The sequence below is a fragment of the Fundulus heteroclitus genome, unplaced genomic scaffold (assembly GCF_011125445.2).
Source record: "Fundulus heteroclitus isolate FHET01 unplaced genomic scaffold, MU-UCD_Fhet_4.1 scaffold_146, whole genome shotgun sequence".
Classification (NCBI taxonomy): Eukaryota; Metazoa; Chordata; class Actinopteri; order Cyprinodontiformes; family Fundulidae; genus Fundulus; species Fundulus heteroclitus.
Window position 1 is genome coordinate 123,248 of NW_023396558.1, and position 15,906 is coordinate 139,153.

Below are 15,906 nucleotides of genomic sequence, written 5' to 3' on the forward strand. Positions count from 1 at the left end.
TTCTGAGATAAAATAAAGTTAAGATTAAGTTAATTAACTTAAGAGGACAATGAGTTATTAGCAGTATTAAGTCAAGTCAGACAACACCCCCTTCTGGAACATATTAAAGCTAAACCTCAACACCTGGCCAGGTGTAGCTTAAATCTTGGCTTTTTTTTCCTCCACTTATCATCCATATCTCATGAAGGTGTGGATTGGAATGTTGATGGTGAAGTAAATCAGGAGCTTTGCTTTGCACAGCTCATCTTCACTATGACAAACTGAATCAGTGCCTTTATTGCTACTGGCAAGGTCCTAATCAGCCCCCCCCCCCCCCCCCCCCCCCCCTGAGCCCCCACCTTCATCCTACCATCACTCATCAACAACTCATCAAGTTCCCTGATGTCTTACACTTGAGGCAGGCACAAATCCCTGCCCTGGAAGGGCCATTGAACATTGTTTTAAGAAAGGTAAAGCACCAAGGCTTCAAACCTAGAGGAGCTGAGTCATCCTGACTGATTGAAACTCTGCTGCAAAGCACTCCAGCGCATGGTGAAGGTCATGGCTCAGAGGTGGCCCTCAGGTGCCCTTCTCTCCGTGACTTCTTGATATTCCATGAGTAAATACCAAAAACAGGATCAATGACAAGGGGCAGCCCTGGCAGAGTTTACCCTGCACTGGCACCAAGCTCAGTTTTGTGCCAAGAACAGAGACACATTTTTTTTCAATGCTGTATACAAGGTCAAGTTGCAGTTTAAAGCAACACAGTTATCCCATATTTACCCCCACAAAGTGCCCTAAGCAGCACAGGCTTAAGCCAGGACCTGGATTATGAGGAGGAAAAACAGTCCCACTTGAACAAGCAGCTGTGGGTTAATATTGAGTTGGAAAAACAGCAAATCCTTCAAGTTTGTATAGGAGTAAACACACACACACACACACACACACACACACACACACACACAAAAAAACTAAATGAAAAAAGAAAGAAAGCAAAGAACAAAAACAGGACAAAGCTATTTTGGTGCAAACTTGATTTTTTTGCACTTGAAGCACAGTGTTGGAGGCAAACACATAATATACTGAAAGACTGAAAGTCCTTCTGGGCAAATTAAATGAGCGAGATAAAAAGGATTGTAGCATTTTTCAGAGCAGGTAACGCAATCAACTCAATAAATAAAATGTTTAGCCTTCAGATGTTTACCTGCTGTAAAGTCCTTGATCTTTCAATAAGCTTCAGGATACTTTTTTTTTCCGCTCCAAGTTGAGTCAACATTTTCACCTTGATCCCTACTAAAGACTTTTTTCTCATTTGTAGCATAATAAGCTCAAAAGAGACAAAGATGAATGTGTTTCTCCTTTTGTTTCTTTTTACCCTTATTATTCAGTCAGACAGATGTAGACAACACTTATCAGCAACAAGACAATCTATCCTTTCTAGAGTGAGCGGTTGAACAGTGTCTGAGTCTTTTGTTTCCATCTTTGCAGTTTTGTCTGCTATTGTCGTCCTCACCTTCTCAAATCTGTTTCGGAGACAGGGTTGTTACCGAATGGACTCACTGCACCTGACAATTTTCTGTCCTGGAACAACTGCTCCAAACAGCAGCGGTCTTAGCTTGTACAGACACTGTGACATTTTTCCTTGAAACAGGCCTCCCTATCTGAAACCTCCAAATGCCATACAGACACCACAGGGCCCAATTAGACAACTTTGTGTTGGGGAGACGAGTGAGGGGGCTTTAGCTCGAGGGACACGTGCACAACCCTAGCCAGTTGGCCACTACTGTCCCGGAAATGCTTGTTTTTATTCATTAATACCTTTAATGTTGTTTGTGGGAGCCAGCATGGTTCTGTCTGTCTTTCCTCCATCGGTCTGCAGGAGGAGATGTTGGTGCAAAAAAAAAAAATCTTTAGTAATTCAGTCAGCAATCAAGCACTCGACTGAAAGAACCTTTTAATTTAGCCAGGATTAATTCTTGTCCTTTGCTTTAAATTGCTTGCGAAATTCTTGCCGTCATCGCTTCTTTTCAGCAAATCTTCTGCTGCAGTTCAACAGTTTGCAATTTTGCTGCTTTTTATCTGTCATAGCAGAATATTTGGATGCCGCTTGACGTGACCCCAACTGTAAGATGGCTCCTCCCACGCGGAAGCGTATCCCAGGCAGGTCAAAACATTTGGCACACAAAGACGTCGTAATGGCAGTGATGGTGAAGCTCGCAGCGTTAACAGGGGCATTTTAGCTTTATCTACCAACTTTAGGTCTGAGAAGGCAGGGGAAATGTTCAGATGAGTTGTACATCAAGTCATTGAAGTTATTTCAAGTTAACCACAAACAAATTGACGATAAAGCCCAAAGATTTGTCCAAAATAGGAGCGCTGTTAATTGCTCATAGCTAACAAGCGCTCAACTTATGCAACAAGAAGTTGCGACATACATATCTCCAGAACACATAAAACGCAGCAGAACGAGCCAAAAGCATTATCCTTTGTTCTAACCAGTAAGAATACAATGTAATTCTAAACAAAAACTTAAGATTTGCTAGCAGTTACCTACAGACAAACATGGAACTACCCCATGTTTCTCTGTAGTTGCCTACAGAGAAACATGGGGTAGTTCCTGTCGCTCACTGTTGTGTTCAGCTGCTCATGAGGTCAGCCACATACCTTTATCCATCTTTTACATTTTCATAGACTCCTTTTAGGTTTTGGTAAAGGAATTTTCCTTTATCACCCTTTAAATGCTCGGGATAACACATTGCTCTGTCCCCACTGACAAGCCATTTTTTCCTATGTTTTGTCATTATATACCTCCGACCTGCAATAGTGTGATGCAAAATCCTGGAGGGAAAAGGCCTGCTGCTCCTGCAGGTAAGGGGCATTTCACTTTGGGACAATTTGCCATCGCTGATCGGTCAGTTACTGACAAACCGCCAGGATTGATTGACAGGTGTTGTCATGTCAATTGATGTGAAATCAGCTCATCAGAAACAAAATGTGCTTGACTTTGTCATTGTAACTGATGGCTAAAATATGTCCCCAAAACATCTAGAAACAAATCATTGTTCTAGTTTTTTAGATTTGGAGAAATGCATTTGCAGTAGACAGGTGTTTTATCAAGAAAACTGAGCTGAGTATAAACTTTCACATTCAGTAACTGTAAAGATGTAATCCTTTGGAAAGGTTTTAATCCTATTTTGAGTTTTGGGGTGGCTGTGGATCATGGATAGAGTAATTATTTTGCTATCGGAAAGTTGTTGGTTCGACTCCAGCCTCATCCTGTCACACGTTGATGTGCTCCTGGGCAAGCACTTAACCCCAAGTTGCGTACTGATCTGCGTACTGGTTTGTGAATGTGTGGGGTAGTGAGTGGGATTGGGTGAATGTGGCTCTTGTGTCACGCACTTTGCGTGGTCAGTATTACCAGAGACTACAGAACTGCTATATAAGTTCAGTCCATTTAACTTTTACAGATTATGTCACGTTTCATCGTTAACTTCAATGTCTTTCATTGGGATTTTGTTTGATAAACCAACACAAAATAGTTTATAATTAAGAACTCGAACAAAAGAGATTTTTCACAAATAATATCTGAAAAGTGCGGTTCACACTTGCTTTTAGTACCCCTAAATTAGCATGTTCACTATACAGTTACAACTGAGTTACAGTTACAACTGAGTTCAACATATCCTTCAGATTTAATTCTATGCAAAAAGTTTGTGTTTATTGAGACTGGATGGAGAGTGTTAGTACAAAAATTAATGTTTTCCCTTTTCTCTGTTGCTGCAGATTCTCAATAGGAAGAATGTCTTTTTTTTTTGGTCTAGAAAAAAAATCAATGCCGTGTAGCCAGAACAGGATGTAGTTTACTCTATACTCGTTATATTTTAACATATTTGATGATTAGATGCACCTGGGTAAAACTGTCTATGTTTGTGATCCCTACTCTGTGAGAAGTCTGAAGTCTTCTCAGCTTCTTACGAGTTTAGCTCCATTCATCTTCCCAAGGCAAGGCAAGGCAAGGCAAATTTATTTGTATAGCACATTTCAGTACAGAGACAATGCAATGGGCTTTACATGATTAAAATATAGGGGGGGGGGGGCAGAATAAAAGCAAGTAGGGATAAAATGTAGAAACAAAGCAGAACATGGAAAAATAGAAACTAAAAGCAAACATTAAAAACAGTTGGACTACAAAGTTGCAGTAATGATGTTTGAGTAAAACAGTTTAACTAGAACAGTCGAAGGGAATCCTAAACAAATGTGTTTTTAATCTTGATTTAGGGGAACTCAGGCTTTCCGCACTTTTACAGTTTTTTGGAAGTTTGTTCCAGATCAGTGGAGCATAGGAACTGAATTCCCACAACCCTAAATATCTTGAACCTGCAACAAGAAAGACAACCCCACAACATGACGCTGCCAGCACCATACGACACAGTGGACATGCTATGGACATGATCGAGCTGCCAAACTTAGCATTTTGCCTGTAGAAGCAAAAGTTATTTTGCATCTACAGGATAATTTTTAGTCTTATCTGACCAGGAACCCCCCCCCCCCCCCCTCCTTCTGCTATGGGCCAAACTGAAAAATGGGACTTCTTATCACTTCCTTTCAACACTGTTTTTTTTTCTTGCCTCTCTCCCACAAAGTTCTGATTTCTAGAGGGTATTATTTTCTTTGTGGCTATAGCTTTGCCCAACTGAACTGCAGATTTTTATAGCTCCTTCAGCGTTACCACCTCTACTCTGCCACGGGCCACTCTCTTGCTCTCCTGAGCCACGCGCTTTGCATTTTCAGTTAATGTTCAAAGCTTGGGATATTGTCTTAATGTGTCCCTAATGTTCTCTCTAACCTGTCTGCTGTAGTCTTCACGATGGTATTTATTTTACTAATGTTCTCTAACAAACCTCTGAGACCTTCACAGAACAGCTAGAGTTTATACCAAGGTTAAATTGGAAACAGTATGTACTAATTATCCAAAGGCATATTGTTACACCTAATTGTTTTTTCTTGTTTTAGGGGTATAACAATAAGCAAATGCAAATGTGCACATGTAGGATTTTTAATATAACAATAATTGAAAATTGAAAATGACACATCATTTTCCTTCTATTTATGTTCTACGTCGTGTTTGTCCAACACATAAAATTACAACAAAACCGTTGATTTTTGTGGTCGTAATGTGACAGAAAGTAAGACGGTTCAAAGTACAATTATAATTTTAGAAGGCTGCTGTTTAGGAGGAATGAATTCACCCAGCTTGCATACATTGTAGGAAAATGAAAACTGTTATGTGATTAACTAGATTCTGTGGTCAGTGTGAATGAATCTACTAAATGTGAGTCTGCCCACCTGGTCGTTCAGCCCCAGAGTTTGCTTGCCTGAAACAACCGCAGTAGCTATTCTCAATCACAGTTCTGCTGAATCAATTATGCAACAGCAGTGCTGTTCATAAAGCCTTTTAGATCCAGGTCACGAGCCATGTAAAGTGAGCTGGGACAAATTTGAATAAAGAAATGACTGCAGATTTAAGTTTTGCATGTGCAGTGTGCATACCAGTGAGTAAGATGGGTGGTTCTATTGTATTACAGAACTAGAGAGGGAAGCACAGAGTTAGGGAAAAATTGGCTTCATTGTACATCGGAGGAGAACTGGCACCTGTCAGGACATCATGGCATCAGATTTTGAGCCAGACTGTATCTGGGTAAGAGATGGACGTATCTGCTTGTTTTTATGTAAAGCTACTGTCTGGCAACACTGTTGCAAACACTTGTCTTGGTTCTTTGCTACGATGTTGAGTGAAAAAGTTATTTTTGTCATTGGGTTGCATTTCATGTGAGGTGTTTATTATATATACCGCGCTAACTTTGGTAACTTTCAGTCGCGTGTGTGCCTGTAGATTATCATGACGGCAGCTCTTTACTGTAGGCAAATTATTATAAACTTAGTCCAAAAAGTAAGACTTTTTTTTTTTTTTTTTAGTTTTTTTCTTCCGTGCAACAGTGCTTCTTGGCAGTAAATCTCGTACAGTTGGAAAGCCGGCTGGTTGCCTTTAAATGGTGTCACATTTGTAGAGAAAATACATTTGTGCAATTAGTAGCAGAGTATCTAGGTTGCCCCCCCTGAAAAACTTATTCCATTCTATTTACCAAAGTCAGACAGCTTTTGGTGGCGAGAGTGTGAGGGCGTGGCACTCACTCTTTGAAGAACACGATTTCCCTTTATTGAAGCCAACTTGAATGTCTAGAGATAAGGGAATGGGATTCTACCACCACTGACATCATATAGTATTTCTCCAAGCAGCATGCTCTATTCTTTAAGAAGGCAACACTTGCCCCCACAGAGAGGTTGTGAGAGTCTACTTCTGGGATTTTGGAGCACTGAGGATGGAGAGACCTCCCTGCAAACCCGACCTGAACCCCGACCAAAACCTGTGGGATATGCATGCTTGTGCTGTCCTTACCAGAATGACTGTATGACCTGACAATGCAATTTGCTGCTTGCCATATCTATGGAAAACCTTCATAATATGTTAATGCCTTTTTCTCATCAGATCAAGATACCTCTATTATAATCTTCTCAGTTATTCTGCTCACTGCCAGCAGTCATGTGCCTTTTGATGAGGAATAATGTGTCTAGCCACTTGACCATAAAATCCTGAATAACAGAGTGCTACACCAGCAGTTTTGGCTCTGAAAACCCAACTCCTCAAAAGAACTCGTGATCTCCTTCACAGAGACCACCGGTTGGAGCAAAAACTGCTCTTTGATTGGTAGGCCAGCTGAGGAAACTTGAAGAACAATTTGCCCTAAGACTGCATTACTCCATCAACGCATTAGCCTGCATCAGCTGCACCGGACCTATCCATTCACAGCGTCGGAAATCTGAGTGGAGCCCGTTCTAGTTGGGAGTCACAAAACCACTGGTACTTTCTAGTTGCTGTGAGGCTAACCTCTGTCAGCAACACAAGCCCGTAACTCATTTCTGGCCATTGTATGCATTTTAACGTAGATGACACATGTAAATAGAGATTGCACAACAACATGTGTGTTATTTGTTCAATCAGATAAATAAACAATTTATTCATACTTTAACAACCTTTTTTATGGCAGCCATATTGGACCTTAATTATGTCAAGTACGTCCGAATTTGTGGGTTGGAATATTGACTTCTTGGACCACTCGCATTTATTCTTTTGTTTACTTTGAAAGTCTTATTTCAAAACATGAATTGGATAAACTTTTATGAATCGAGCCAACCTTTATTGATATTAATGTGGCTTTAATCACCAAACAAAACAGCTAGCTGTAATTGCAGACCTGACAAAAAAAGAGTAAAATTGGGTCATTGGGATATAATATAGTGATGTATTAATTTCCATTTTATCTATCAATAGATTGAGGCAACATAGTCACAAATGGGGATTGGGAATTTGAGCCTGGAAAAGCATGGATAAAATATTTGTAGAATTAAAAATAGACGAGCACTTTAGAGGTACAGATTATACCAACAGTATTTAGCCGCACAGTTTTGTTCAAGAGCTTGATTTCTCACAGTGGGTTTTTAGAAAATAGTTATTTTCTGTACTTAAGCATTATTTTAACAGGACCATCTTTCTTTCTTTCCAGATGTGATTTTTACGTAACTTGCTTCCGCTAACCTACATGTTTTTGCTCCGAACTCCAGTCCTCACAAACCCATTTCAACTCGTAGAATTTTTGCAGGCGTCCATCCCGCCCTGTGTACATGTTCAGCCTCTCTCTCGACTGCCCCCCTCCTCTCCTCGAAACCCCTTGCTTGTTTTCCAGCGACGGTGGATACGGGAGAGGGAGGAGGAAGGAAGGACGGAGGGTGATGGGAAGGCCTGTGCAGATGGTCTGGTCAGAGAGGGAAACAGGGAGAAGGAGCCAGCGTGAGAGGCACGGAGTGATTGTTGAGCGGCGGGCTCTTTTGGCAGGGACGGCCGGTGGGAGGGCCTATTGTGATGCAACGTTGCATAAATAATGCCACGGGGCTTCTAAATGCTGCGTTGCCATGGGGACCTTTGTGGCTCAGTGAACAGTGAGTGTGTGTGTGTGTGTGTGTGCTTCATGGCCCCTGAGCAGAGCAAGGAGAGAGAAAGAGGCACACATAGAGACACGGAGGTGGGGGGGCTGAGTAGCAGTCAGCTCAAGTGACACTTGTGGTCTCTCAGACTCTATGTCTTTCTTTCTGTCTCTATCACTTGCTGTGTCCTGACACAGGACAGATAAGAAGGAATAGAGGCAAGGAGCACAGCTGCTGCTTTTTTTTTTTTTTTTTTTTTTTAAACCAGATGGGAGCACCAAAAAACAGGATCCTTTGTGAATTTCTGGTTGTTTTTGCATTATGGTCCATGTGAAGGTATGTAATGTATTCAGCTTGAATTCATCTCTGTAGATTTTGCACTGTTTTTACCTGTTTTGATTTTTTTTTTAAAAAAACAAGAGATTCCATGACTCCCGGCCATCTCCTGCAGTAACAGGTGTCTGGCCACGAGCTCTGAATCGCAGAGATGCAGAGATCGGAGGGGCAAGGAGGGAAAAAAAAAAGGAGGGAGCGATCGTTTGCTTGCTTTGTGCTGCTCGTACGGAGGCTCGTATTTGAATTCTCACGAGTTGGCATCCAGCAAGTTAGCATTTTCTTTCAGCCAAACAGACTGACTAACAAAGAAAAAGAAAAGGAAAAAAAAGTAGGCTGCTTTTTTCTTCTGCTTTACATCAGTTGATTAGGGAGTTTAGGTTGATTTGGAAGCATAAAAAGTCGGATCTCGCAGGGGGAAGCATGCTGGTTTTTCTTTCATGCTGCAATGTTTAGGATGCAAATAAGAGTACCTTGCTACCAGTGGCTGGTTTAAATTTCCATGGAGGATTGCAGCTCTTTAGTGATGTGAATATGCAACTGTGCCTCTTTTAGGAGTTTCTTTGCAGCAAAAAAATAATAAAATCCCTCATTGTGCACACCAGAGGCAAACAATATGTTATTGAGCGACCTTACTTTTCCGTTCAATAAAAAATAAAAAAGTCTCTGAACTTGCAAAAACACAGCTTACGTTTTGTGCCTAACTGGAGACCACACATGTTCCTTCACAGCTTGTCAGCAGGTAGCTTTTTATTGCCAATCCTCCCCTATAGAGGGTTTAAATATCCACCAAAGCAGCAGTTATGCACAGTCTTCATGTATGTGCAGCTAATGTTAATGGAGGGAATATGGCGCATAATTACAGTCAAGCTTGTAAATTGATTCGTGAAGTTATGACATTAATGAGTCTTTTAGAACAGAATTGTTTTATAATAGAGGGAGCCCTGAAGTTTGCCTGAAGCGTTATCAGGGTTAAGGCTCCAGCACACCAGTCTATTAGCAGATCTAGGCAGAAACATGCATTGGATAAGCATTGTGCTTAGTAGCTAATCTTCCTTATTTCTTGATTGAGGTCAGTTTAAGTCCTGTCTAACCATATCTGAGCCTCTTCCGAGCCCTACCCCACTTTGGTTGAGTACTTCACTTCCAAGTAAAAATCTGAAAAGTGTGTCTGTATCAGCCCCGCTCTTAATAACACTTTTTGCTAGTTGTTCTTTCCAAAACGGTGTTATTCACAGTTTTTTCTGGGTAATCTTTTTGAAGGTAACATTTGTGGAGTGTCCTATCAAAAGATTCTCCTACCTGAGCTTTAGACCTCCACAGCTCCTCAAGAGTTACCAAGGGCCTCTTGGCTGCTTCTCTGATTGATGATCTCATTGCCGCTCCTCTCAGTTCAGAAGGTTGTTCATGTCCTAGTAGGTTTGCCATTGTGCCACTCTACTTCATTTTTCAGAGGATGGATTGATTCATTTGCCATGAGATGTTAAAGCTTGGGATATTATTTTATGACCTAAACCTGTTATAAACTCACTTTGTAAATATTAGAGCAATCGATTTGATTTCTTTTTTATAGAGGTACAGTTTCAGACTTGAGATCTGAATAAACCTTTCCTGTCTTAGGTCTGTTCAGATTACCACAACTATTCCTATATTTTAAATAGCAGTATAATCAGAGTAATCATTTTCCAGAATTGTTTTTAGTACTTTATTGAAGGTCAGAGGTTTACATACATTTTTGTTAATATTTGGTACACTTGCCTCTAAACTGTATGACTTGGCTCAAACATGTTGGATATCCTTCCACAAGCTTCGCGCAAAAGCTGGCAAAACCTTTGGCCCATTTCTCCAGACAGAACTGGTGTAACTGAGCCATGTTTGTGGGCCACCTTGCTCGCGCACACCTTTCCAGCTCTGCCCATAATTTTTAAAAAGGATTGAGATCAGGGCTTTGTAATGGGCACTCCAAAACCCAACTCTGTTATCTATAAGCCACTTCACAACCAGTTTGGCTGTGTGCTTCAGGTCTTTGTCCATTTGGAAGACCCAGTTGTGCCCAAGCTTTAACTTCCTTGCCGATGTCTTGAGATGTTGCTTCAGAATTTCCACAAAATGTTCTTTTCTCATGATGTCATGTATTTTGTGAAGTGCACTAGTCTCTCCTGCAGCGAAACAACCTCACATCATGATGCTGCCAACCCGTATTTCACAGTTGGGATGGTGTTCTCTGGCTTGAAAGGTTCCCCTTTCTTCCTCCAAATGGCCAAACAGTTCAACTTTAGTTTTGTCAGACCACAGGACATGTCTCCAGATTTTTCTCATCCCTGTGTGCATTTGCAAATTGTTATCTGGTGTTTATGGGTTCCTGTTGGAGTAATGGCTTCTTCCTGGCAGAGTAGCCTTTCAGCCCATGTCGGTACAGGACTCGTTTCACTGTAGATACTGAAACACAGCTTCAGCTAGCATCTTCTCAAGGTTTTTTGCTTTTGTTCTTTGGTCGGTGTGCACATTTCAGACCAAAGCACATTCATCTCTGGGACACAAACCCGTCTCCTTCCTGAGCGGTATGATGGCTGGACAGTCCTATGGTGTTTATACTTGGGTATAATCGTTTGAACAGATGAACATGACACCTTCAGGCATTTAGAAATTGCACCCAAGGATGAACCAGAGTAGTGCAAGTCCACAATTCTCTTCCTGATATCCAGGGGGATTTTTTGTTGACTTTCCCATTATGTTACAGAAATACGCAGAGTGTTCTAGGTGCGCCTTTAAAACAACTACAGGTGTGTCCCATATCAACTCAAATGTTGTCAATAAACCTATCAGAAGCTTCCAAAGACATGACATCATCATTTTGGCATTACCAAACTGTTTAAAGGCATATTGATCCCCGTGTATGTTAACATATGTCAACTTCTGAATATGAAGAAAGTAATAAATTGTGAAAAATAATCGTTCTCTCATTATTCTGGCATTTAGCAAATGGAAATAACAGACCTCAAATGAGAAAAGGTTATTCAGATTTCAAGTCTGAAAGTGAGAACAAAAAGCGTATCGGTCTTTTGATATAGTGTATGTCAACTTCTGGTTTCAACTGTAAAAAAAAATGATCTCCAAACTATGTAGCTTTTCCTTTCCACTTCACATTAATGTTCTACTTTGTGTTGTTCTGTCAAATGCTATTCAAATGAAATGCGTTCACATTAGTGGTTTTAAAATTAAATAATGGAAAGTGCTATCCAAGTAAATGTGTGTTTCCCAATTGTCGGAAAATAACTTCATTTGCAGAGTTCATCAGCTCTTTTGGATTTTTGGCCTCACTATCATTTTCACTCCCTTCATTTTTGAGTCTTGCAGCAATTACATAAACACATCCCCCCTTCATGGTCTCACATTTTTGGACTATGTGTTTGCTTTGGCAGACAAGGTCTGGGTCAAACCAAACATGCAGGAATCCAATTTGGGCTTCATTTACATTTTTTAAGCTTAGTTGTATTTTGTAGTTGTGAGCCTAAGTTCAGGATTTAAAAGTGGAGGTTGGATGGTGAAGACCTCTCTACAGATTAGGTCTGCGATCCCATTTGTGCCTTGTGATATTTACAAGGTTTCTTATTTGCTTTATTTTTATGAGATCATTTTGTTATTTGTAGTTACATCTTTTTAATTCAGCTGAGCTCCTCTTTTCCACAACAGTTCATGACCATTTAACTGTTGTATCTCACCGCATGTTTATTGCAGACCAACCAGAACAAAAAGGAAACAAATGTTCCTCAAAAACTACGCCAGAATGAACGCCTCGTTTATTTTCTGCTCGATTAGAAATGGCCACAAGACAATTTTATCTTGTTATTTGCCTTTTTTTTCCTCTTTTATTTTATTAGTCATTTGGCCCTAATAGATAAAATCAGTTATGTATAATCAGTAATAGGGATCTTTAGCCGCAGGTACAAACACTGTAATTGGATGTTGGTTTGTTTGTGTGCATCAGGTAATTAGTGGTTATTTGTCACACGTTTAATTAAGTGGGGGGGGGGAGTAAACATGGGGTTCATGCAACAGTAAGCCAAGGGAAATTATTAGTATTTTTGGAGTAACAGTTTGACTTTGTTTAAATATTTATCTCAAACTTCAACCAAACTTAAAGTGGATGTAATTTTAGATTCCATCCATTCATATATGCATCCAGCAGTCATCTATGTTTGCTTGTCCTTGCAGGCTTGCAGGGACAATGGTGTCTCTCTCCAGCAGTTATTGGGTAAGAGGAAGGGGTACACTCTGGACATGCGGGCGCGGATGCACCGATCTATGGCAGCCTTGCCTCTGTCTGCCCCAGGCCCTTTTTTTGGTGCCGCTCACCACCGTCAGGGAGTGAATGCGTGCGTGAACGGCTGAACGGCTGATTGTAGTGTGAAGCGCTTTGGGGTTGTTGGACTACTTAAAGCGCTATACAAGCACAAGCCATTTACCATTTGACCCAAAACGGGTCGGCCAGTCACGGTACTGTATTATGGTTTAAGGCGGGACATACAGCTGTGACGAAAGCAAGAGCGGCTGACACCCACAGACAAATCAAAACAAACATCGCAGCACAGAAAGAGCTGCCGATATCATGTTTTGTCAGAATCCATGATTGTCACTAGTGTCACTATGCAAATAAGCATGTGTTGACTAGCTAATCTTGTTGTGCCTTCTCATGGCACCTGCTGCTTATGACATTTTCATTTGATTTGGTAGGCAGGCAATAGATGTCACTTCCCCCAATCAGCTCAGAATGTTCTGCTGAATGTCCTCCCCTCTCACAAACGGATTCAATGGATCCCAGATTGATAATGTGCAGAATGGAGAGTGCTACACATTATCAGTCTGCCTTGCCGTGTTTTCTTGCAGGGCTGCTCTGTATTTATTATACATTTTCTTCTCTGTCTCAAATAAAGCAATGTATTCCCACAGTATGATCTTTCTATTCCTTTTTGGCATGATGGGGGTGGTTTGGTCATTTGCAATAATACTTTTCCTTAACGCGTACCATTTGTGTCTTCTTATGGATTTTAGTTTCAACAGTGGCTTTCTTTTTTCCACTCTTTTGTGCAGATTTGTGGAGCACAAAAAACTATGAGTTATCCTGTTAACAGATTCTTCCACCTGATCTGTAGATCTCGGCAGCTCCTCCAGAGATACCTAGGCCTCTTTGCTGCTTCTCTAAATAATGATCTCCTTTTCTGACCAGTTAGTTTAGGAAGACCACCATGTATTCTGTCAATGTGCCACTTTTTTTTCCACAATTTAGGAACAAACATGCTGATAAGTTATTAATTAGAATTAGAATCAAATCAAATCCCAGTCCAACTTCATTTTCAATTAAAATACAAGGGGAATTGAAATGGTGGGTCAAGTGTTTGCTGTAATTTTCTTAAATGAAAGGACTTAGTTCATTCAGACCAAATCAGCCTTAATGGCCTCTACAGTGTACTGTTGCACCTACAGATTAGGTCATTAAATGGGATGAAAAGGACCGACAACCTTCTCAATTACTGCAGTAACATCAGCCAGGCCATGTTACCAGCAAAAATCCATACGGTGTAATTGTATTGATGTTTCCACCTGAATCTGTCAATTTATGTCACACGCTAGCACATTTTTTCCTTTGTGAAGCCACTTATATCCTCTTTGTTCCAGCCTTAGTTTGGTGTTACTTCTATTTGGCAACATCATACTGGGAGACACAACGATACCTGGCTCGTCTTACCACCACACACCGCAAACTCACTTTCACGACAATTAAAAACGTGTCACAGACCGCGGGTTCTCACTGATTAGGTTCAGGACGGCTGTGGATGTGACAGTAAAGTAAATAGGTTGGCTGTTTTGACACGTCGCCCCGCTCTCTCTCCCTCTCTCCAGGAGCTGCAGTTCGAACGCCTGACCAGGGAGCTGGAAGCCGAACGACAGATTGTTGCCAGTCAGCTGGAGAGATGCAAGCTCGGCTCTGAGACTGGAAGCATGACTAGCATCAGGTGTGTGTCGCGTACATGTTTCTGACACCTGCCGCGTCCTCTTCTGTATGTTTAGCTTTGTGTGGCAGCTGCGGCCTTGCAGGTTACTGGCTTTGCAGTTGGTCATGTTGGAGATACGCTCCCCGATTGTGTGCACTGGGAATTACAGTTCAAAAACTCTTATTTCGCTTTTGAAGTCAGGCTGCGGGACATTTTACCCCAGTGCGTTGCATCCTGTTCATTCTCTTGTGCTTATACTTACTCCAAGGTTAAACGGTAAAGCTTGCAGCAATTGGTTTGCCCATTTTACGTTTCGATACTCAAGATATATATTTTTGCTATTTTAATTACCACTATTGGGATTTTGATTCGCTCCGCAAGTTAAATGTGGTTAGCGATTTGAAGCCTTTAAAGCCGGGATCCACTGTTGTCTTCCACTTTACAAGCCTGCGGAAAACATAAAGAAGAAGAAACTCTGGGTGCTTGTCATACATAATGATACGCCAGACAGGTAAATATTATTTATAATAGCCCATCTTGAAAATTTCCAGACAACTTAATTGGTAGATTGTACTCTTCAAACTGACATAGTTGTGGCATTTGAATCACCCATTCTCAACCACTTTGCTGTCTCCTTGTTTAATCCTGTCCGACTGTCACAAACTATGGCATCCCTGAAAATATTTTACAGCAAAAATTAAAGCAATTGTTTAGTCAAAAACAAGGGATAGCAAAATGTAATTATGGCCAACAGGTATGAGCTGTGCTAGTTCATAAAATGATCAAGAGATATGGTTGACTACCCGGGGCGGCTTGACCCTGATGAATGAATAAAGGGCATTATCCATCTGCTTTGATTTTTCTATTGCTTATTTACACAATATCTTTTGAAAATAGTCCTGATTAAAATAAAATGTGTCTCAGCATATGCTCCGCATATGACTTCTGTCAGTGGTTAAGAATAAGCTTTTATTATAACCTTTGGATGTCAAGGTGTGTGTTTTAAGTCTGACAACCTGCTGGATCTGGTTTAATTCTTATTTTGAAGTGAGAAATGAAGTTTTTGAGTTGTCCTATTGTGATGATCAGGCCTACTAATGAATATGTCAAGTGGACCAACAACTAGAAGAAGCCTCCGCCACTTTTAAATTGTTTAGATGATGGAGCATTCTGGCTAGTCAGTACAAAAGAAAAAGTGACAGAGTGACTATACTGTGACTGGCTAACTGTTAGCCGCTAAAATGCTACAATTAGCATCTGCTTAACAACTGGTGCAATCTAACGGACAATGGTTTGGAGTGCTTTGATTAAAATATAAAAACTCAAACAAATCAAACCTGAATCATATACAAGAATCTGAAACCTTTATCTGTTTGTTAAAACACAAAAAGGCATACGTTTTCTGACAAATTGCAATATCCTATTTAAAACTGGACTGCATTATTTTAAGTGGATGACAGATTCTTTAAAACACGGTTTGGGTTTTTGGGGAACCTTTAGTTGTGGAAAGCAAAAAAGGGAAATGATTAGGTTGTTTTGCATTTGCCATTGCACTGTT

General features: G+C 40.7%; 1 protein-coding gene across 14 annotated transcripts in view; it reads left to right on the plus strand.

The window, feature by feature from the left end:
* ctnnd2b (catenin (cadherin-associated protein), delta 2b) overlaps nt 1-15,906 on the plus strand; it is a 206,627-nt gene that overhangs the window by 61,577 nt on the left and 129,144 nt on the right. For 13 of the 14 annotated variants that reach the window (XM_036129208.1, XM_036129209.1, XM_036129212.1 and 10 more), the window contains exon 3: nt 14,257-14,369. In XM_036129208.1, the coding sequence (XP_035985101.1) occupies nt 14,257-14,369 (113 nt within the window). Of the gene's footprint in view, nt 1-8,123; nt 8,359-14,256; nt 14,370-15,906 lie in introns of those variants that run through there. The other variant, XM_036129217.1, reaches the window with a different exon arrangement.